A 25192-nucleotide genomic window follows, 5' to 3' on the forward strand; every position below is an offset into this window, starting at 1 on the left:
TTGAGATGTACAACGGAGTAGGTAAAATGGCCATAAAATTCTATTACCAAATCAAACCACACTCTTAGGGAAATGTTTCTTGTCTGGGCATTCCTCCAAAACAATACCTTCAAAGTGCTCGACTACGATAAATTGAGAGAAAGCGATGCAATGAATTTTCCCTTTCCTTTCCTGACCTTTAAGTGTATTCAGCGAGCCTCTTCCTTCCTCGTCACAGACAGGGACATGTTCCAATAAAAATGCACATTACGTTGTCTTTCAAAATGGTTACGGTACAGGATGTTTATTGCAAACCAGAATGTTTTTTTTTTATTTTTTTTTATTTATTCTTGTCAGTCAAACACTCCATCACCTTCAATGGACTCTTTCACTAACATTTCCTTTTGTCAAGGTCAGATGATGATCCACTTATTTTTATTCACCGCTGAGTCTGCAATCTAGAATCGCCCTTGCTCTCACTCACACAGTTCTTCATATTCACAGTGGGAGCTGCCAAGTACAACTCAATATAGAGTTCTGTGATAGAACCGAGGGGTGCCACACAAGGACAATGGCTATAAATGCTTGAATGTCTTTGAAACTTTAAAATGTGTCTTCAGTGTTACCACATCCCAGAAGGCGACGCTCCATTTTGGCAAAAGCTGCTCACTGAAAATTCTCTGTGGTTCTAGGTATTCAACTGAAAAATGGACCCTAATGATGCGATATAAGTAACTCCAACCAACCCCTCTCACACCTTACCAACTTACAAGCAGACGTACTATTTTTCATTTCTCCTCTAGCTAGACGTCGTATCCTATTTTTATGGAAATTGTCAAAAGCTCCATCTGTCTGTCTGTGGCTCTAAAATGTAATGACCTACCAGAAGATGGAGAAGATGAGCTTTTCCAAAAAAAAAAGAAAGAAAGAAAAGAGAGAGACAAATCTTCTAAATTTAATCAAAAATGTAGGCCTTTTATAAATTCTTTGCCAACCCTGCCTGCTGACTAACTGGGTATCACATTTGGAGGGCAGTTGCTCTTTAATGCAAATATGTACATATTAATTTGCTTTTTATTCATTTACACAGATGATGCCCCATTACAGATTTGTGTACAAATTACAAGTAGTTTTGTTGTTCTAATGGCCTGCAAGGGGTGAAATGCATAATAAAAAGGCAAAATAAAATAAAAAACAGTAGCTCATTGCATCGATGCATTGATGGTAAGACAATTGACACCAAGTAGTATGTCATAGTCTCGCCATGTTCACTCCTGATTTTTTCATGCAAATGCCTGTTTTGTCTAAGACTATTAGTCGGTAGTGATTTTATGAAAGTACATAAACTTTGACACTTGACTTAAATTATGGAAGTTGCTGCATTTTTATCTTGGTATTTCCAGAGGGCATTAAATTGACATTAAGCCTTCCAGGTACAAAAAGAAGCTCAGACCTTATAAGTGTGTTTTCTTTTTTTTCAGGCCTACAAGCCGGAGTGTTGTTATGTTACTCTGTGTTGACTGACTTCTGTTGTTTGGGAGTGCAGCACACCTACGCTTGATGCAGATATCATATGCAGCCGGGAAGACTTCCACAACTGGAACATTTTTTTTTTTTCTCCAGCAGCCTGATAAACACAATGTGCTATTTATTGGAGATGATCAGATCGCTTCTCCTGCACAGCTCCAGGATCAGCTGGAGGTCATACTGTTGCAAGGGTTCAGACTGGTCAGAATCTATTGCTATTACATGATAATGCCAAGATATCATAACAGAGTGCATGTGACAGTGGCTGTCGAGTCAATTCGTTCAGTCCTGTTTTTATATCATGGACTTCCTGTAGATATTTTTTTTCCCAGATTATACTGGCAATAATAATTTATATACATTGTATTCATGGTTTTACATCTGTTTCAGACCAACAGAGCAGGTTTACTGGTGTGTTGGCAACTGGAAATAATGACAATAACTAAGCAGAGCTGCAGTAATAATTTATTCAGGCCTATAAATATTGTATGCATTCAAGAATATACTATTAAAGAGCTGGTCTGCTTATTGCAGGTCTGCTGGCACTCGGTGAACACTGCACACGCAATATATTCAGTTTCAAAGCTACCGCCAGGCCTGTTTTGTGTTGTAATGTAAATGAGCACGAAGGAAGACAGATTACTTGAAGAAGACATCTGATATTGGCCTTATATTCTTCTTGTTTGCGTGAATTGTGTGAATCTCACTGTTGTAAAGCTGTAAGCAAGTGAAAATGAATGGATTCTAACAGAACAGTCTTTGCGGATGTTGTGGCAGTCAGCATTTGTTTCATGTAACCGAGGCGTGTTCATTCACTGCAACACTTTTGAGTTTAATTCAATCCAGTTTAACAGCACCACAAACTACACCCTCCAAAATAATCATCCAGTTGAATTACCACCTTTCTGTTGCCTGTGGATTTCTTATGTTATGTCACCGCCTTGTTAGCTTTCTAAACCGTTAACCTCTGTGGCTAAATAATAGCCATTATTTTGTGTACATGTACATGACTACCCATGTCGTAAAGACATTTAAAGGCAGTGGATGTTCACGTCTATACCTTAATTGAGGAGGCAGAAACAATATTTTAATATATTTAAAATTTACGCAAATTATGTTGAAAATCAAGAGGATAAAACAATGAAAAATGCTTTTTCGACACGGTTAGCTATACGAGCGAGCTGCAAGACTGTCTTTTTTAATGTGATCTCTGTACAGGTGTCAGCTCACAATCCCTCCTTATGAATCCAGAGTTTTTATCGACGCTCTGTGGGACTGACTTTTGACCTGAGATTAGCATTGCTGGCTACCGCAGCCACAACCGTACATAAACACCTGAAACTAACAAAACGCGAAGAATCCGCGCGCCACAGTAAAACTATGCATATGATGTGAAAGAGGGAGGGGTTTTGGATGCAGATTTATTTATTTTTTCTGAGGGGTACACTGATTTCCATGGGTCTTTTCATCGCTGCAATGTTGCCAGGCAACCAGTGAAATAGCAGGCAGATTGCGCGCCCAGCCAAGAAACAGTCCAGCATCTAACTCCTCTGAAACCACAACATGTTGTTACACTTGGAGGTTTGTACACACAAAATCCTCATGCCCCATGTAACCACTCTTCTCCCGGGGTTTGTATGTATGCAAATATTTCGTGGCACCCAGCGTGTGCCTGGTCTTAATGATGAAACCACATTTCCTGCTTCCTGGCTGCCAGCGTGAAGACTGTGGATGCGAGAGCGGACAGTCCAGCTCTCCGAAAACATGAGTCAATTTTGTTTTGAAATTGCCCAATATATTCTGTATATACAGTACACTCGCTTGCTTGTTAACACAAATAGCCAATGAGCTAATCACATGGTTGCAGTTCAATGCATTTGGGCATGTAGACGTGATCAAGACAACTTTCTGAAGTTCAAACCGAGCATCAGAATGGGGAAGAAAGGGGATTTAAGTGACTTTGAACGTGACATGGTTGTTGGTAACAGACAGGCTGGTCTGAGTATTTCAGAAACTGCTGATCTACTGGGATTTTCACGCACAACCATCTCTAGGGTTTACAGAGAATGGACTGAAAAAGAGAAAATTTCTGGTGAGCGGCAGCTGTGTGGATGAAAATGACTTGTTGATGTGAGAGGTCAGAGGAGAATGGGCAGACTGGTTGGAGATGATAGAAAGGTAACAGTAACTCAAATAACCACTCGTCACAACCAAGGAATGCAGAATACCATCTCTGAACGCACAACACGTCCAACCTTGAAGAAGATGGGCTAAGGCAGCAGAGGACCACACCAGCTGCCACTCCTGTCAGCTAAGAACAGGAAAATAAATTGAACAATAGAAGATTGGAAAAACAAGTCTCGGTTTCAGCTGCGACATTCGGATGGCAGGGTCAGAATTTGGCGTAAACAACATGAAAGCATGGATCCATCCCTCCTTGTATCGACGGTTCAGGCTGGTGGTGGTGTTTTGGTGTGAGGCAATACCTGAGTATTGTTGCTGACCATGTCCATCCCTTCATGACCACAGTGTACCATCTTCTGACGGCTACTTCAAGCAGGATAATGCACCATGTCACAAAGCTCATATCATCTCAAACTGGTTTCATGACAATGAGTTCACTGTGCTCCAGCGGCCTCAACGGTCACCAGATCTCAATCCAATAGAGAAACTTTGGGACATGGTGGAACGGGAGATTTGCATCATAGATGTGCAACATTGACCAAAATCTCTCAGGGCTTTATGTTGCTTCTCTTTGATATAAATTGGTATTTAGTCAGACTTAGAGGGGCTGGTAAATTCATTTTGTGTCTTTGAAAAGTTTCCCTCTCCTTCCAGTCTTTATGTTCAGTTCAGCTAACCAGCAGCTGATGGTGACTTCAGTTGGCTCAACTGACTCTCACAATTAGCTTGAAAGCTCCTTTAACGCTTTCAAAACACACACAATCACACACTGAAAATGTACCTTGACAGCCACCAGCATCTTGTCCTTGGTGGGGCTGAGGTTGTAACACTCCGCCAAGAAGACTTTACCGAACGCTCCCTCACCCAGCTCCCTCTTCAGGATGATGTCTCTCCGCTTTATGTGCTGGACAACTAAAACAAAAGGACAGCAGGCAGACAGAGAGCGAGAAAGAGAGAGAAACAGCAGGTAATTTTTCATCGCTTCTGACAACTGTGCTGTGTTCGCAGAAAAATACGTTTCACCACCAAATGAATATTGTGCAATTATCTCGAACCATGGGATTGAATATAATACGATATTATAAAACAGAGGGGGAGAGGAGAAATAGGGGACTGACAAGATACAAATAAAGAATAACGGTACACTGTGTAGTACCTGTGTTTTAAATTCTAGTCGAGGTCTCAAGACAACCACAGGTACAAATGTGTCGCGCTGAATTACCGAGTAGGATTTACACAAAAATGCACGAGCCAGTACATTTGAATTTCTTTCACTATAGGCGTATTCCAGCTTCTGAAAAGAACGAAACGACAAAAATAAAAACCTGTTGCAGAATGTATGATGTTGTCAGCCACTGTAAAAAAAACATGTTTTATCTAACTTTGAAGCTGCTTAAGAGAGAGCACTGGGAGATTTAGGGTCCACGTGGTTTTAAATCTCTGAAGTCAAATAAACTGGGAGATGACACCGGACCTGCCGTGTTGCTCTCTCTCATCTGGATCCCCTGGTTTTACTGTCTGCACTGAAACTCGAAAGGGGGGACATTTTTTTAATGAGAAAAGAATTGTAAAATGTCTCTTTTCGGAATAAAGGGGAAAAAAAGGAAAAAAGATCCAGTAGCTGAGCAGAGTGAAGAAAAACAACCTCTCTCAATACCTGCTCTATATTTTCGCAACAATTCACACTAACAGAAGTATTTTATCGTTACAGTGTGGTGCAGGGTGTTTATTTTTTGAGCCTCTCAGATTATTCTCGTCCCTTGTTGTTATTTCTTGCCATATATGTGATCCCAAAGCTGCTATTTTTTTCTTTATTATTGATTAGCCTTAAAACCTGGATGCTCTGCAAATAGTTCAGCCACAGAATAGGAGGTTGAATATGTACAGGAAAGGAAGGAAACAGACAGAGAGTCCAGTATGAAAAGGGCTGAGGTGTAGGTGTTGTTCCGAACAGAACTGCTCTGTGTGCCTTACTCTGAATAAAACATGAGCTTGTGGTTTTTACCCTGAAAACACTACAGCTCCCTTAATTCTACACACAGACGCACACACACACATACACACACATGCCGTACACACAGCTTCAATAACACGTTTAGATAAAGATCGCTACAGTATACAAGACTGAGCGTCGTAGCATGAGCTGAAGAGTAGCTCGCTCTGCAATAAAATATGAATGAAATTAAACGAGCGGGTTTAGCTGTTAGCAACAGAAACAGTGTTATAGGTGAAGGGCAAATCAAATGTGAATCTTTAGAATTAAATGAAACCAATAACTCCAATCAGGTTAGAACCAATATAGTTAAAACCATAACTCACACAGTATGTACATGGGCATCGTCTTTATGATGTGTATGAACCGCTCCCATCCTGGCATAGCTAGAGCAGATTTGAATTTCTTTATGTGAGGTTTTATAACTGATACGGAGAAAAAAAATACCTCTGCATTCAACTGGACAATCTGACAACCAGTGACGTGCATGAGTACGTCACTGTTATCCTTCTGGCTATGACTCAAAGAGTTGATTTAAATGGTCCGGGAGATGTTTTCTGAAGCATGATCATTCCAAACAATGCATCTCCAGACCAATTTTTCCCCGCAGTTGCAGTATGCATATACAGTATATATATTTTTTTCTTTTGTGTAATATTGTAAGATATTTTATTGATATTTTTATTGAACATGTTATCTTATTGAAAATAATAACCAACATACAGACAAAAGAACGCAGACCCCAAAACAGCCCATCATATAATGTGCATTCCAGTTAAATCGGGTACAAGTTTGCTGCTTTACTGCTAATTTCAACCCTTTGTTATTTAGGATTAGTCATCTAATGTGTTCTTGTTCTAATTCAGTCAGTATGGGTGTAGGTGTTGTCCTCTAATCCCATCCGGCTGTAGCTAGTGACATATGGTATGCCTGTGAAATGTTAAAATAAAGCACTATTAGGAAATGAGCGGTTACTGTTCAATGAAAAATGTAGATGGCAGTTAATATAGAACCTTTACAGGTAGTGTTGAGTTTTAGAGGGCATACAGAGAAAGAGAAATATGACCAATTATACAACAATATAGACAGAATGTGTGTGTGTATATATATATATATCAAAATAAAGGCTTGTCCTCTGTGTGGTGGTGTTAAATCAGTAGCAGTACAGTCTTATTATGGACCTGATTACATAGGACTTGCGATGACGGAGGTCAGTTGGGAGAGTTTTGTGTGTGCATGCAGGATCTAAAATGCGTATGTGCGTTCACTCTAACAGACCAGAGGTAAATGTTCATTTATTGTTGCCATTTACGTCTGTTGTGCTAGTCTGGCCTTACATCCTGAAAGCACAACACAACATTCAGCATTTGAAGTAAATAAAGGAGCTCGTCACCATACGAGGAAATATGGCTCATATTTGTGGGTGTATAATGTCCTTGGACAATCATGCTCTTTTATGTGTCTTTTGCAGCTTCCTCAGCGAGCTCCTCGTAATTGACGGTGCGGCTAAAATGTAATGCACAGAATATAGCGCCAGGCTTCCTACCTGTTCGTGTTTCATAAATTGCTGGTAGACGAGTACGTTTCCAGGATTTCATCCTTTTTCTATTTTTTTTTCTATTATTATTGTTTTCTTTGAATCACACTTGATGGTTGTTTGAGTGACAAAGATAATGTGTTATTGAGGACCCACTCGTAAGCAGGGCTGTTTTAAAAGTGTAGATGACTCTGCAGCAGTAGGATGCATCAGGGATGGTGAGGAGGCTGAGTACAGAACTGGGAACTGGGAAACTTTGTCACGCGGTGCGAGGACAACTTCCTGCAGCTGAATGTAACAAAGGCAAAGAAACTTGTTGTATACATGAGGAAGAAAAATGCCCTGCTGACCCCTATTACCATTTGGGGGAGCCCGTGTGGACATTGTTGAGAATTGTAAGTACCTAGGTGTGCACATCGACGATAAACTGTACTGGTCTAAGAACACAGAAAGGGCCAGAGTCGACTACTTCCTGAGGAGACTGAGGTCCTTCAACATCTGTTGGACAACGTTTTACGGAGTCTGTAGTGGCCAGTTCGCTTCTGTACGGTGTCCTGTACTTGGTTTAGGCATCTTACATATTATTTTACTCTTTATATATTTTTCTTATATTACTTTATTCTGTTTGTATTTGACTCTGCCACCTTGAAACTGTCACCTCACGGGAGCAACAAAACAATAAATTAATAAAGTATTCTGATTCTGTGATGTGCTTTAAGTCTTTCCAGTTGACTACAGGTTCCCTTTGTTACGCAGTGAATTTTGAGTTTATATAAAATCATCTTCTTCAACCACTTATCCTGACTAGGGTCGTGGGGGTTGCTGGAGCCTGTACAATACAAAAAAATCTGAGTCCCTGATTTTAGAGGTGCAGACGATATACAGAAGAAGGCCTCGTCAATCTAGCCAGCCGCCACTCATTCTGTGTTTGTCATTTAGTGCTGCACTGACAACCGCAGCTAGCAGATTTTATCAGCTGTACAGCAGCGCAGCTATGAAAAGAGCAAATATGGGAAAATATCTGGCTGACATTTTAATATTTTGACTTGATAAGAAAAACGCAAGGTCAGCATTCTGACTTTGTTTACGTTTGGTTAACAGATTTGGAAGCAAGGCCAAGGTTAGGTTTCTGTTTTACAGATGACGTGTTTATGTTTTCCCTGGAATTCAAAGACTCAAGTGGCAAGTCAGGATGTGTCAGGGGTACTGTAAAAAAAAAAAAAAAAATAAGCCTGCTTTAGCAAAGTAGTATTAGTTCATGGTTAAGCACTCTTAAGCAGTTATTATAATGTCATTTCTTTTTCTTTGAAATATTTAACATTGGTCTTTAGTGCATTGCATTAGTTGTGTATTAGTTACTTATCTTTATCACAAAAACTTGTTGATTTAACAGGGGTACAGACTTTTTACATATACCCACTGGCAAAGAATGCTAATGTTTACACGAGCAGGTTTTGAGAAAACTAAAAAAGAGAAACCATAACATAATATGTTTTGTAACATATATAATATTTAGTTTAGTCCACAGGTCTTCAACAGGGGGTCCGCACCCTCTAGGGGTTCCGCAGGGGTACTGCAGGGACAATCTTTAGTTGATTAGACATTTTTCATATATTTTTTTAAATTTTCCCCCCAAAAGTTAAATTTGAATGAATGAATCCAACATATTATAGTAAAGGGATAAATCGAGGTTATCTTTTAGTCAGCACTTCACTCATTCAGCGATACATATACATAGCACTAGGCCGAACACATACACGCACACACACATACATCATTTAACATTATGTTAAATCTACTTATCAGATATTATACAGAGGTGGCTCCAGCAGTTTCACAAAGTCTATAACTATCATACTTTATTTATCATATTCGGTGTTCGAATTTGTTTGAAAAAGAATGTGGAGAAAGTGCTGCACCCACAGGGAGTTCACGAAACGCTTCACAAGTTCTCTCAAATATTTGTCCAGACAGATTACTAGTCCAGCCTGACCACTCCTTTGGATTGGATTCTCTTTTTTTTTCTTCTTCTCCAGATTTCACATGACCGTCTGGCTGTGAACATGTTGAGAAGGTGATTCATGGGAACTGTCACCTGCTCCTCTGGTGTTTCCGTCAGATCGTATTATAACTACTGTTTCTAAAATCACTGTTAAATATGAACAAATGTCCCAGTTTTAAAGTAGATCAGAACAGAAGTCGCTGCAGAGCTGGCAGCCTCTTTGCTGAGTGAAAGCCCCAGAAGGGACACCAACCCAGCGTTGCTGTCAAAGCTTCATCTGCTAAAAATCTGCTTTCCAAGTGCAGAGAGGAGAGAAAAAAAGTCGATACACATACATTTTAATTCAAAATGTATTTTGACTGGATTTGATAGGCCAAATGTCTCTGATACTTTCTCAGCTGAGGTCTGAAGACTTCTCACTTTTACCCAACACTTATTCCCTGCTGAACCCTCTCTTCACTGCTAATATTGTACTTAAGGACTGTGGAAAAATCTTTTTCTTCATGTTCATTCTTATCCCTGCACTCCTCCATCAGTCATAATCATTCAAGGATCGGCATTGGTCTCACTATCAAATGCCTGTCATGCTGTCATCATCCAGTTACTGGAGCTTATTTCACTGTTGCACCCGTCATTAAGCTTCTCTGGATGAAATAGTCTGTGAAATACCAAAAATGTTAAAATGTGAAAGTTGTCATCTATCAGCAGGTGGAAACTCAGAAGCGTTTTTAAGCACATATTGCCGGAGCCTAACAAATGCAAATTCGTCTTCTCTCAGTTTTGTGTGTTGTATATTGTATATTAAAGTCTTTGCTTGAATAGTTATTCACTGTTGAGGTGATGATATTTCACATTTAGGTATCTTATCTTGGATGAAATTGTCAAATTGTAAATTTGATTTTGTTTCAATAATTTCATCAGTTTTGTCAGTATACAGTATCTCCATGTCAATCTTTGTCATTCGTATCTTCGTCATATTCATACAATAAAAATATTAAACATTGTTCTGTCTATTACAACGAGCAAGGTAGATGATGACATACTGAATGTTAAATAATGTCCGCACAGCTGCATCAAATGAATAATGACTGTGACTACAGACATTCAAAACCTGTTTAACTCAACTGTACAGCAACATGATTACGTTTTGCTTTTCTTACTTGCTAGATAGTCACCTTACCTAGTGATCACCTCATCGGTATTACAGATCACACCTATCGATGATGGTAAGGACAAGTTACTTTAACCTTCAGTTTCCTCCGCGGACGGACTCTGGTCCTGTTTACCCAGAGTGGCACGCCGTAAAGCCCAGAGATTAAATCTCTATCCCGCAGCTCAGCATCATTCATTTGTCCTGGCTCACCCGAGGCCTTCGATGCCAGCAAACATTCTCCCCAGAGGCTGAGAGACAACGCAGATTTACTCAGCTAGTCAGGTCAGGCTGCTGGGGGAGCACAGATGTTTGGAGGGCTTTGTTCTGTTCTGCCCATGTCTGTGTGTGTGTGCATGTGTGTTTGCATTTCACCACAGCTACCTGCCAACTTTCTCCAGTGTCAGTATGCATGTGTCTGTTTGAGAGGGTTTTTTTTTTTTTTTTTTTCCCTCTTCTCCGGCTGCCTGCCAACATTGTGCAGTCATGGGTGTGTGTTCATGCCTCACAGGTATGTGTGTGTGTGTTTGTGTGAGTGAGTATTTTTTACACCTGGTTGCCTTCCTCAGTGTGTGTGGGTGTGTGTGTGTGGTGGTCACTGACATCATGTTTTTTTTTTTGCAGGGTGGATGCTTTAAGATTGAGAAGTGGCGGCTCAATCAAACCTACTCACTACCACTGGAATTCTCTGCATTCAGTATCTTGGTCAAGGTCCTATTTCATTGATAAAGGCTGGCTCTCATTGTAAGAACAAAACGTGACACATATCAAAACCATCAGTTAAAGTGTGTCTCATTAATGCTTGTGACTATTCTCTGATTATTGACATCAGTAACAAACCTTGTGCTCCGACTCACTTCCGAAATGAGCCAACTTTTCTACTCCCCTCAGTTATTTCATTATCATGTAATAAATTCTTAGAGATCACTGTATTGTACCTGTAGTTTAGCCTGCCCACAAAAAAAAAAAAAAAAGCACTACGGGATGTTAATAGTTAGATGAGAGGCACTCATCCAGCAGCTAATGGCACACAAACAGCTCGCCGCCATTAAATTCACTGCAGCACAGGGGCTGCGTCTGCTGGCATCACTGGGCAACTGTGACACGAACACCAGCATTAACTGTTGACTCCCAGTGGGTATCTACCCCTAACCTGCAGCAGCTGGCCGGCTGCCTGCCCTTCTGTCTTCCTCTGCTGCCCGGCCTTGGAGAACACACTGGCATTTGTGTGCACAACACCTACGGCTGGCTAAAATACAGGATGCATCACAGACGTCGTCACTCTGATGGGCCTACAAGTTATTAGAAAAAAAGCAATGAAATAAGCCCGGAGTTATTGATTTCATGTTTGTTTATAGTTCTTATTTTTTCAATGTACCTTCTTTTTTACTGACTTCATTTTTTTTTATTTAAGATGTCTTCTTTTTTTTTTCCATTGTGTTGCATGTGTGGTTCCTGAATCCAAATATTTGTGTCAAGAAGCTTTGAGGGGGAAAATTAAAAACCATATCAACTTTCCCAAAGCGCCACAGAAAGAGAGAGTTTCGACCCTCGACATGCAGAAGCGGCATGTGTTGCTAGTTGGAACTAGAAAATGGCTACAACGAATTAAAAGTAAATTCTCATGTTCGTCAACTTGCGTGTGGCGAGAAATTTGAGAGCATTAGGTTGACGTAAACCCAGAGTGCTTCCCACTCGCTGCTCTCCGTAGAAGTCTTGATTAGTTACATTTGACAGGAGAGGGGAGATGCGGCTACGCACCCTGGGCTGTTAGTCACCATAGATACGGCGTAAACTGCGTGTCTATAAAAGCAAAAAAAAAAAAAAGTACATTTATGTAAGAAAGCCTGCCAACGTAACATGAATATTTCAGGTTTTGTTTTGTTTTCCTCTCTGCTAGAAATGAACTATTCATCACGGAGGTGACCTGTCAAACTCAAGCGTTTAGATTTAAACGTACAGTTAGTTCTTTGTTCCCCGTGTGTTAACACTGAAAACAAATCGGTGTTGCTGCAAATCACATGCTCTCACAGGAATACTATATGCAGAGAATCTTAATTTAAACTAGTGGGTGCCAGGAAATGTGGACTCCAAATTGTTTTTGCTTCCTCTCCAGTTTGCGAAGCAATTAAAACAGAAGTCGTCATTTTTCAGTCACTTACATTTTTCTCCCCCTCTTATTAATGCTTGGCTCGTGTTGTGTTGTGGTGCGTATGGATTTCTACTCCCAGAATCTGGGTGTTTTTGTCTGATGGGAAGTGAATGTGGTTTTAGTGCGACTGGATGGATTTCACATGACTCCACCTGGCATCAACAAGCGTCATTTTAGAGCTTTCGTTCTACTGTGCGAGTTTATACTTTGCTCTTTTCCTGGGCTCAGCTGAAAGGAGCTCGTCTTCTCGGGTAGCAAACTAAAGTAGGTTGCTTGAATTCACAATTGCCTAGCCTACGGGGTTGTTCTTGTTTCAAACTATAATTCATGGAATCATAGCCTTGGAACATGATAACTGCCTTTCAATCAATCTGCTCTGCATTTCTATTCATTGCCGAGCTTTCAAGCTGGCAAATTAGTCACTCCTTGTCTCTGCTGGGAACATTTTAATCTTCAAAAACATCACCTTGAGCATAATTATGTCTCTGTTACACCAAAAGCAAAGGGGACAGAGGGGAGGTTTGTCCGAGCTATACCCACAAGTGATATCCCTAATAACATGGATATAATGAAAGGCTATACGCTATAGTCTAACATCAAAAGCTATTGTCTAATTTTGGCCAGCGGCTGTGACAAATCCGTAATTAAAATAGCAAGCTGAGTGATAAAACAAAGCCACTTGCTGGGAGACAGTGGATCCGAGTAGATAAGGATCTGTCATTAGGCTAAAGAATTGTCCTTTGCCTTTTCTGCCTTTATCTCGCTAATGCGGCTACATTTCCCCAGGACTGTCCTTCTTCGCCTTTTCTGTGGACACAAAAAAAAAAAGAAGAAGAAAAAAAAAGTGGACTCCAGTGATCTCCACAAACGTCCTCATCAGCCACGGCTCGCCTATTCACCGCAGCAAAAAGTCAAGGCCGCCGGTTCAAGCATACGACGGCGAATTAGAGTGACAGTCGTGCCACAACGTCTTCACACGACGAACTCGGTACCTCCATCGGCTGCATGTGTACAGGTTGCAGCAGGTTCATCTAGAGGGCAGCTATGATGGCATGATATTTGTGCGTTTTTTTTTTCTTCTCTCATGCAGTGGGGGAATAAACGCAGCACTTCCGCAGATTTCACACGCCGCAGCCTAAACAGCGGTGTGCTCTGTTTTATGTGACTAAAACTATTTAACCAATGGTACCAATATATTATGTCCTTTAGCTCGGTTTCGACTTGTAAATCAAACACTCATGAATAATGCATCTGGTAAGGGCACGCTGGAATCACTGGTGTGAGCTCTGCAGCAGGCGATTTCTCATCACATGCAGCTATTTTAACAGCGTGGCAGACAGCGGCAGTCACAGTTTGTTCCACCTCCTTGTTGTTATTGTTAGAGCTGATTTAAAAAATGCACGCAGCGCAGCGGCAAGGGGCGCCATAAATTTCCCCAGAGGAGAGATTGTGGGAGAAGGCTGGGACTGACCATCACATTAGTGAACTCCTGATGGACACCCGTACGGAGAAGTGTGGGTGTATTTAAATTTATGTATGTGTGAGCATAGTGTCACCGCCGCTAGACCGAGGTGAGTGTGAGTGTGTGTGTGAGCGAGAGAGGCTGAGGCAGACGCGCTGGCAGCAAGCTATTCTCCCGGATAAGAAGCTTTCAAGTAAATGAATGAATACATTATGGATTAGTGGCCGGGCACCAATAAAGCAGCCATACTGTATATGAGATGAGGGCGGCTCTTGGGTTGACACGTGAAGCTGCAGAACAATGAGTCTGATCAAGGCCGGGAAGACAATAGGTACCCAGGGGGCCCCGGGAAGTCACCCAAGGGACCGCTGAGAAGATATATATCGGCAAATTCCTTGTACCTACAAGCCACACGAACAGTATGCCTGCATCCACACAGATTCATTTTCTCTGTCGTCCACCTACACACATCCTGCACATGGATACACAGAGGCATTTCCTTTCCCTGTGTGCATGCCCTGAGGGTAAAGAACACATTCATATTCAGAGAATGATCAGCAGAGGCAGCAGCCGTTCAGATCCATTTTGTTTTCCTAGCCGATGGCAGATAGCGGTGGCCATTATGACCTTGTGATGAATTCAGGGTTCATTTCCTACGGTTTCCCTTTTCCGTGCACGCATGTGAATCTAAAAAAAAAAAAAGTACAAGTACAAGGGGTACTGCGCTCAGAGAGGAAGAACGTTCAGTAAAGTCAAAGCGGTCATGTTGCACACATGTTCGTGGTCCGACTTTCAGTTCCAGGTGCACATTGATCGGGAGAAAGTTTCATTTTTGCCCACTGTCATTTATTCATTAGGTCACAATCAGATCTCCTGCGCGAGGCATGAGATGTTATAAATCAGTCACTGGCTGGCCATTAACTATTCATGCAATTCATAATACATAAGGCCCGTCATTTATTTATCACCTCTAAATGGGATTTCCTCCTTTCTCATTGGCTCCGGCTCAGGAGTCAACGTCGTTAGCCAGACTGGCGACCATTTTGAAACCGAGCCGACATGTGACTGATGCAGATCTCAGTCCACCGCTCAGGCAGGAGGGCAGAGCTTTTCCTTAAGTCTAGTTGTTTTGACTGGTATTGCCTGGAACGAAAACAGCAGGTGCCAGGCTGCAGCTGGCACAGTTGTTTTCCACTGATTCTCATGAGCAGCCGATGTAATTGTGAGTAATTAGGCCTTAAAGTGGTCTTGTCTTTCCCAAACCTGGAACACGAGTCCCAAGGGAGAGTGAGTGATTTGGGGAGAGTGGTACCTGAACGCCAGTAGCTCCTATGCAGCAGGCTGTGTTTGTCTAAACGGATCCTATACGAAAAGCCTCGAACTGTGTTGCTACCAGATGCTAACGCTGTATGATCACTAAATTATACTTTTGTCCCAAGGGCCGCAACTCTTCTTATTCTAAAGACATACAGCTGATATGCAACGGTCTGAAAGAGCCTTTTAAAGAGGGATCTCTGACCCGATGTTACACTTTCCTTTACAATATGTAACTTTCTGTGGAACTTCTATGACTCCTTGCAGTTTTATAGTATTATAATTAGCCTTATGCTAGACCAGCGCTGGTTCAAGGGTCCCTTTTTATTTCCAAAAGAAAAGGTCAAATATTGTGTATTAAAAAATGTGATAAAAGAGTGCTAACACAAGGCATTTTCAGGAATAGGAAGAACCAACGCTCCTAATGGCTTTTATTCAGACGAGCCAAGGCCGTTATAGAAAGAGGTTCAGACCTTAGTGTCGAAGTACATGTGATGTACGGTATAAAAACTAAAGGAGGGGTCATGTCCTGCATGTGGGATGGTTGAACTGAGTCAGGAAACCTGCTCCAGCCAGACCTTCCCAGCCCTGGATTTGGTATCAACCATTTGTTGGCTTTCTGTGGCACATTTGATTTCCTACAAGGCCAGAAAGTGTTGAGAATTAGCTCTGAGAGACCGTAACCACAACACGTGATACAGGCCTATTGAGTATAATGAATGAAACGGTATCCTTTGGTTTTCAAGTTTCCAGACACTTTTGCTTGTGTTGCAGTTCAAAAAATCAAATTAAGTGCTCTTGTCACTTTAGAATTATGCCTTTGGTTAATTTGCAGCTCTTTAGCGCCACTTCCTAAGCTGTTGTAATCGATACCATACGTTATACAAAAGAAAAACGAATTCAGAGGGCATTTATTCAGACACGGTACTGGTGCATTTAATGGCCGTCAGATTAACAGCAAGGACTTACGGGTGGTCGGCTTGTTGCAGTTGTGTCCGTGCCTGAAGTACTGAGGATTCTCCACCACAGGAATACGAGTCATCCCTATGACAACCGCGTCAGGACCCGCATCCAGAGTACACGGTGTAATAATCCCATGGTTGACATGATGGAGGGGGCTGGCAGAGTCTTCCTCACCACTTATCACAGCTACTGGGCCTGGAATGAGACACAAGAGGAATGATATTTTTAATGAAGGAGATTTAAAAAAATAAATTAAAAAATCTATGTCGTGTTAGCTTCATCAAGTAACATATGGGCAACTGCTGGGGAAGTGGGTGGTTTGTTTTCAGTTTACAGCGACGGGCCAGTGAGAATAAGTTTCAGTTACGGTACAGTAAATGTACTACAATTACAGCACAATCCAATTTAGAATCAGAATGTGGATATGAAGCCAATTACCGTTTTTCTGGCTTGGATATACAGAAGTTTCACACAATAAAAGAAAATGGAAATGGAACAAAAAAAGTCACAAAAACAGATGTAATTCCCTGGTTTACATGCACAATACTGCTGTGACTACTCTAATCTTGTTGCATAGAAACATTTAAACAATGGAGAATTGGTAAAAAGAAATAATTTTAGAAACATAAGGGGGACTGAGGAGGTAAATAAGGTGCTATATGTTATATGGTTATAAAAGATACCTCTTTTTGTTTTCTCAAATTTTATCTTATGCAATGAAGAAAAATCATCTCTGTTATTTGGGTTTTATTTAACATACATGATAAGTGGTAAGGCTTGCATGGATTTTATGACTGAACCAACAGCTTTTAATCTATCAAGTTCTCCCAAAACTCAATATTTTGAGAATAACCAGCGTGCATACGTCAAACGTCCTCTGATACACACTGTGGTATCTGAAGACTATTCACTCCATCATTAATTCATCATACGCCTCGATGCAACAACTTCCTACACATCTGAGAACGCCGGCACCATTCATCAAGAAAATGTTGTGTGATGATCAGATAAGAGGTGCATGCTTTAGAGAGCTATAGATAAAGTTAGCCCTGTCTTCTGCACTTGTCCACCAAGTTCTCAGACACTATCCCACACACAAGTTCTCTCTTGTAACTCCTGTGACTGTGAACAACGTACCAAATTGCAGTATACGTGGCTGTTTGTATTATGTGTCTTGATAATAGCATGGGCACAAAAGCATGTGAAAATGGTGGGTTCGAATTGGTGGGTTTTCATGAATGAAGCCCTGCATTCATTAACTGCACTGGACCCAGCAGGAGGCCCAGTGGATGACTGTGTGATTAACTCTCACGTCAGACGTCGGGTTCACATCCAGACTGCGGAACCGATGACCGAAAGCATCGTGAACACTCAGATTAATCGAAGAATGCCGTTCATCTTGATAAAACAGCGCCAATGTATATGTAACATATCAAATGGTAAGTCAATAGTTGGCTCTTAAGGTCAGTGTCAGCAGCATTTTAAGGTTTGTTGTGCATGTTGAAGAAACATCTGCATGAATACCATGGCAGAAGAGCTAGTAGACCTGATGAAAGTGAGAAATGAAGGAGGAAATGTCACCCAAGAGCAGCAAAAACTAAGTGCACAATTCTTCAGCTGAGGTAGAAATGCCATTTTATGAAGTTTTTTGTTATTTTAAAGTGTACGCATTGGTGGCACACCACCAGTGCATTCAATGTTGTATGTGCATAAGAAATACAGTTGAAACTGGACACTGAAACATCGACTGTGAAGTGCCATAAAAACTGCTACAGACATGGACGGAGACCAAGAAACTCTCAAAACTACAAACAGATTTTTCACTTGACTGTGACATTCTCAAAGAAAATCTATTTGTTTTTGAATGCCTTAAAATGTAATTAATCAAAATGACAGAACTAATTATCATAGACTCGAGTGTTTGTCATCTTTTTTTTTTCAATATCATTATTGATATTTTGCAACAAGCAAAAAGCAAGTAAATTTGGTGTGTGCTGGTATTAGTGTGGTCTGGGGGCATTCTTACATAAGAACAACCCTAACCCCAGCGTACGTCACACTAATGATACGTTTGGTATTTGCAATGCCAAATAAGTCCATTAAGAATACTGAGTGCAAACGTTCCAGTTGCATTTCCTTTGAAATGACAATTGCTGTAGGAATTTAGGTGCAGGGGAAACAAATATCCAGGAGACGAGTTTGGAGAGAACATGATAATGAATGTTGAGAAGGCAATGAAAGGTGATCAAACAGTGACTTTCGTTGAGTGGGAGTGTGTGAAGAGAATATTCATAAATAAAAAGAAAAGGGAAATGATCATACAGGCAGAGCAGGGGGACGCTGGTTGAATTTATGTTGTCATAGAACACATTCCTGCCAATGCCACGGATACTTTCCTTTCTTCAATCAAAATTCAAAGGAAGACCCTGATGCCACTTACTATCAAGCAGTGTGGCCCAGTTTGCCGTGCAGACCTCTGACAACAGCCATCTTCAGAGGGGAGTGGGGAATGGAGGAGGGAGGGGATGGGAAACCGCAACTGGATATAAAGTCAACAGTGGCTGATTCAGTGGAGCGGTGACACTGAGTCTGTTTACCCACCATGTTGAGTCTTTTGCTCACCTTGACAACACTGTAAATAGTAATCAAGATCCAGTCATATCAAATTATAGACCCTCAGTTGCAGGGGGGTGGGGTGGAGGTGAAGTGACACGTGTTAGCAACAATTTATTCACAGCATTTACTCTCATTGAAAGGTTTTCGCCTGTCTTATTAGAGAGATGTGCACAGCAGAGCACAGGTCTTCACCGGGGGGCTACGTGCACAGCCCCTGGGGACAGGTGGTACAGAACAGCTCGAAATCTCTGGTGATGCCTGTGACTGTCTGCTGCACAGCAGAGCACACCTCGAAACATCACTGCACTTGAAACAAAATCATTACCTTAAAAAAAGGTAATCACGCAGGAGTAGAAGTCTTTAAAAGGGAGAATATATACGTCTAAAGAAGGATTTGACTGTGACTCTCTCTTTTTAATACAATACGAAATGGAACAAAAACCCATCTGATCAGACTCCGGCACCAGATCGATGAGACCTCAGGGAACACCTGGCCTCGCTCCAGACCTCGGTGTTAAAATCTACACAAAAACCTCCCACTCGATTCCTTGGGAGATGAAGGTTTTCTGAAGAGTGAGGAAGAAATTGGACTTCTTGACTCGAGAACATCCTAAAAATTTCATTTATGTTACCTGGGTGATGAAAAGGCCCGACGGCATCTGAGAGGGGTTTTATCATCTGAGACGTTGCCTGTGCACAGAATGGAATTCAGCTCTGGACACCCCCCCGCCCCCCTGCCCCAGCCGAAATGTCTATCTAAGAGTAAAGTTCCTCTCTATTAAACCAACTTTGATTTATTCAGGAGAACTGGAAAATGAAATGAGCCAACTTTCAAGTATTTTTCCATTCTTTTCATGTCCCACCTTTCCTGCAAATTCACCCGACAGGAAGATTCAGCCATGCACCGTGGCAGGCTGCTGGGTCTGACTCAGACCTTGACTAAGGGCACTGGATGTTTTTTTTTTTTGTTTTGTTTTTACCCCAGTATCCCTCTATTCCTAATCTTGACACATCTCTGTCTTACTAAATTTTACATCTCATGACACAACTCATGTTCATGAGCTATTCAACCATTATCTATAAGCACTTGTTCTGCAGAGGTTCACGGGGGAATACAGCCTATCCCAGCTGTCACTGTGTGAGAGGCAGGGATGGCAGTCTATCACGGGGCTAACAGAGACAGAGAGACACAACACTCAACTGCACATCTACTGACAATTTAGAATCATCAATTAACTTGACATGCATGCCTTTGAAATGTCAGTGAAAGGCAAGTCATTGAGAACATATTGGCTGCAACTAAATTCAAGTCATGCTCCCCTCTCACCTTACCTACAGTCAATTTTTTTTTCCTTTTGCTTGTTCTCTTCCGTTCCCACAGTCAATCTTCCGCTTCCATTTCCCTCTCCCCTGTATCCTGTCCTCTCACACCGATTACCATCCACAGACCTCCTCTTTGGTGTTCCTCTAGACCTCCTGCCTGGCAGCTCTAACCTCAGCATCCTTCTTCGGCCAATATATTCACTATCCCTCCTCTGGACATGTTCAAACCATCTCAGCCTGGCCTCTTTAATACTATCTCAGAAACATCTGACATGAGCTGTCTCTCTAATGTACTCATTCCTGACCCTGTCCATCATGGCCCATAGAAAACCTCAACATCTTCAGCTCTGCTACCTCCTTCTTTTCCTCAAGCAACTGATTCAAAACCATACAACAATTCTGAAATCACCGCCGTCCTGCAAACCTTTCCTTTCATTTTTGCTGCATACTATTGTATCACACAACACACCGGACAACTTTTTCCACCTTTTAAATCCTGTGTGCACATGCAGGTTCACCTCTGGATTGCACCTTTTGTACCTCTGCTCCCTTACCTACAGTACTTGTCAAAACTTAAAGAACGATGCTTCCAGTAACTCGTTGCACCTCTTGTTCCAAGCATCCTAAAAAGATGCCATGGTGGTAGTTTTCTTGTATATGTCGGCAGACTAAATGTCTTCTGTCTTTTCGTGGGATCCCAGACTTACTCCTTGATGTTAACATCAGAGCTCTGTGGGGTCACACTATTCATTGCAGCACTTCTTGCTTTTCTTGTCGCTGAAGACAGCTTCTCTTCTTGACCAGACGCTCCAGTGAAGGTGTTGGGCAATGGTCAAGAGTATATAACTTTTGCATGTGGCAATGGCAAAAATGTAATTGATCATTATAGTGCACAGCAGTGGCAGCAAAAGGAAACATGTTCAGAGGAGCAGACAGCCGTGAGTCCTGGGAGTTCTACTGGAAAAGTCTTTGATCACTGTGGCATGCCGTTGTTTGAACATAAGTGAAATCTCATTTCTCACATCCTTCCACCTTTTGCAAGCCAACGTGTTTCTCTAGCCAACATCATTCTTCTTTTTTTTCCTGAAATGTGTCAGCCCTGCTAAGAATTCTCCATGATTCTCCTGGAGACGTGTCACTCCCTGTCCCCATACTCTATGTTCTTTTCACTGCAATGTTCCGCAATACCAGCTCGTGGCAGCGCAACAAATGCTTCATGTTCATATAAGGTAGCCATCGCAATAACGTTAGCTAATTCAGACAAATCAGTTGTCTCTTAGAGAAGTCAATCTAATTTACCCTCAAGGAGCAGAAACGGTGCACTATTTTGGGGGTTTGAAACAGGTTGTTAAGACTAGCCGCAACTCTTAACTATCCACCTTTGAACCACAAGTAGGCTTTCATCTCCAGGCTTTATCGCCTTGTAAGTATAAACCAAACTCCAAATCTTTTTAATAAGGCTAAAAAAAATCCCTCCTAGTGTGAAAACCTTCTTATTGCACCCCATGGTCTCTTGAAAGCTCACGCACACTACAAACGAACCATGTGGGGGAGCTGTTTGGTCAGGCGGCCCTGCTCACCTGCACCATCTGCTGGAAAGGAAAGTCAAGTCGCCATGTACGAGCAAAGAAAATAACAGCTGTTGCTATTTTAACACGTTTGCATCGGAGGATTGTTTTATTCAGTTTGTGTTTGTGTGTGTGTGTGTGTGCATGTGTGATGTATCACACTAACTGACTTGGGGCAATAAAGTGCCACAGATTTTAAGACAGCATATGGTCTGTAATAGACATGAACATTCAGCAGCATAAACCAAAACAGAGCGTGAATTAGGTAATCAAACTTCCATAAACCTGCCCAGGAAAATATGCTGCCCACCTTCAGCTGACACGTTTTCTTCTTTTCTTCTTTCTACTTCATCTACACGACTGGAATGACTTGTTCAACAGCTCCTCAGAAGTCCACAAATACCATCGCAGCAACTTCATCTGCCCACTTTAAGTATGCACTGCCACTGCGGAAAAGTATTTTTGCTCATAGCAGTCAGTCGCTAATAGAGTTAGCTCATGTGCTTGTCGTCAATGTCGAACTGCACTAATCAGTCTTTAAACTGGACAGCAGCCTGACAACATCTCAAGGGAAATTTCACATCTCTATGCTCCGGTTTTCATCAGCGTGACTGTGACAAATAAGAGATCCAGACAGCCAGACAATTCTTTCATCCTAAGAAACATACAAAAACATTAGGGCTCCAGTTGGGGATGAAACTTGGTGGTACTATAACGACTCCCTAACATGTACAGGTACCACTGTAACGTTTTCCATTATGGTTGCTTTTAACCATAGGCTGTATAAAAAGTGGATGCCATGACAGTTCCTCAACATTGCGCTCCCCCTGGTGGCTGACTGCAGTACAGGTCATAACTCCATCTCCTCCATGTTAGTGGATGGGACTTGGGAGGAAATAAAACAGTAAAATACATGTCAAATAAATATTTTTCAAGGGGTTTTGTTTCCATAGAAACAGGATGTGACATCATGATGATTGACAGTTATTGCCAATAATCCAAACAAACATGTGAGAGAAGGAAATGAATTCCCCACGGAAAATGAATTACAGAGAAAGCAGAAGATGTTAAAACTGTGAACAGTATGTCTATGACGGATCAAAAACATAACAAATCATGCAGCTGCTTCAGTTCGAAATGATTGGTAAACAATCTAGGTCTTGGTGGTGAGAACCTGAAACTGAAACATGATGAGGGTCCGTTAACAACCAGGTGAGCATGTGACCAACATCATATTCTAGTCATGTGAGTTTCAGCTGGAAAAACCACCCTTGCCCAGATGTTCGTTTAAGGGTTAGATATTGGGATAAAAAAAACAAAAAAAACAATAATACTTTCCTTGCATGCAGCTTTTGATAGCATCCGCAAAACCAATAAAAAGAGCAAAGCCAATGATACTTGTTATTCTACAAATCCAAATTGTCAGTGTAGTGACATCTTAATATAGCTTATTCATCTGTCACAGAAATGTGTTGTTGCCCAGAATACAAGAAAATAACACATCGACCATTGCACAGTTGACATACCTAACCATTGTAATTTCCTCTGACTCAGTCCTAGACATGCTGTCCGGCAGCCAAAATACTTCTATAGCAAAAAAAAAAAGAAGAAAAAAAAAGGAAAAAAAGTGTAATAATTTGCAGTTTATAGCCTGTAATAGCCTGTAAAAATCTATTAGAGCTTAGGGTTGGACAATGGATGGAGTGACTCCGAGATGGACTAATGCACTTTTTGCACTGACCCTTTCAAGGGATTCAAATATTGGATGTGACTAGCATTAACCTTTAACTGTTGTTTGTTTATATCACTTATGGCACAGGCTGGACAGAACAGCCATGACACAGCTGGTGGAGTATCTCCAGGACTGGATCACATTAACCGGGTCGAATACTTTCTTTCATTCCCCACATTCTTGACTTTAGATGTTATTAACATGTCTGCCCTCCATTATTTCTTCCCATTCTCTGCTCCAGGAGATTGTTTTTTCAAGAGAACTCTGTTTTATTTTTACTTTATATTGGTCTCACCTGCTGAATTCATTCATTCCAGTTTTAATTTGTCTTGCCAGTGTGTTTTTATTATGGCAATTACTTTTGCAAATATACCGGACCAGAGTGGAACCCAGCAGGGGTGTTTGTCTGGAGCCACCTGCTTGTTTGTGTCTCAGCTTCCTTGCAAACGAAAGGGAACGTTGAAGGTGATTCTCAGGACAGAAGGAAGAAAAAAAAAGAAAAAAGGCAGCGGGTGACTCTGCGGGGTTTTCCCTGTGGTGTGGAATAAATTGTGCAGAGTGTGATTGCTTCCGTTCCACCTCCTTGTGGTAATTATCGCACAGATTCCTTTCAAAGGTAGTTAATTAGGACTTGAATTAACTTGAGGACATATAAAATGAACAAGAGAAAACAGGAAGGATAACTCACTGAGGCTAGACTCCGCTTTTACTTAATGATGAATTTGAAACAAATTAAATTCATACCAGTGAAGGGTCAAAACAGGGAAATCAAGGCTAACAGCTAGCTAGTTATGAAGGCGAGACAGTGGGTCTGCAGGACATAAGTATTAACTGTCATAGTGTTCAGAGGCTTGTTTTTATATAAATCTACTTGGAGTTGTACCGACCAGGCAACTTTACCGCTGTGCCATGACCCTTTAAACAGGAAGTCGACTAGTCGCTGATCACGTGACAATAACAACATGGACGCCTCAGAGAAGACAGATGAGGAGCCCAGCAAACTAGCAGGGGTTTAACAAGTGTGTGGAAATACACACTTAAAATAAACACTTAAAATGAAGCCCATTCTACCGTGACATGCAGAATATGTAAGTCAGTCCCGAAACACAAGGAAACTACTACTGCAATGCACACTCATGTGAAAACGCATCCGCTAACGCTAACAGAGCACCGGTCCAAATCCTCTCAGCGGCAGTCAATTAACAACTTCTCTTGCAGTAACAGAGAGGAGGAGGCTGTAAATCATTTAAATTTGCTGGCGAATTTTGTTTTCTGACATTATTAGACCTTTAGCTTCTATACGCGGAAAATGTGTCAGAGATATACCACTTTTTTTTTTTTACAATATTAGCACTATTACATGCTATCCACAAAGCCAACTTATAGGTTAAACATATCTAAATAAAATAAAGTAATAAATAAATAAATTGTTCCCTTATTGATCCCCTCATGTGGATATTCCGTCTCTGCATTTTGAGACATCCATTTGTACACACAGCAGTGTGTACAGCTGGAGCAGTGGGCTGCAGCCTCAGGTATTGATAAGCTCACGTTTTTATGTTCAGTTTTGTTGTGTTCTATTAGTTGACATTGTTGAAGACAGAGCTACATATTCAAAGTGTCAGACGGACGGTGTTTAAGGTGTTGACGTTTTCAATGTTCGGTTACTTCGCAGAAAGAGTAAATTCAA

At 41.3% G+C, this 25192-nt stretch overlaps 1 protein-coding gene across 2 annotated transcripts in view; it reads right to left on the reverse strand.

Moving 5' to 3' along the window:
- The window catches only part of ntrk3b (neurotrophic tyrosine kinase, receptor, type 3b), a 188198-nt gene that overhangs the window by 23653 nt on the left and 139353 nt on the right, over window positions 1-25192 (reverse strand). For both annotated transcript variants that reach the window (XM_047581346.1, XM_047581345.1), the window contains 2 exons: window positions 16270-16458; window positions 4472-4602 (listed from right to left, as the gene is read on the reverse strand). In XM_047581346.1, the coding sequence (XP_047437302.1) occupies window positions 4472-4602; window positions 16270-16458 (320 nt within the window). The remainder of the gene's footprint in view (window positions 1-4471; window positions 4603-16269; window positions 16459-25192) is intronic.

Source organism: Mugil cephalus, chromosome 3 (genome assembly GCF_022458985.1).
Source record: "Mugil cephalus isolate CIBA_MC_2020 chromosome 3, CIBA_Mcephalus_1.1, whole genome shotgun sequence".
Classification (NCBI taxonomy): Eukaryota; Metazoa; Chordata; class Actinopteri; order Mugiliformes; family Mugilidae; genus Mugil; species Mugil cephalus.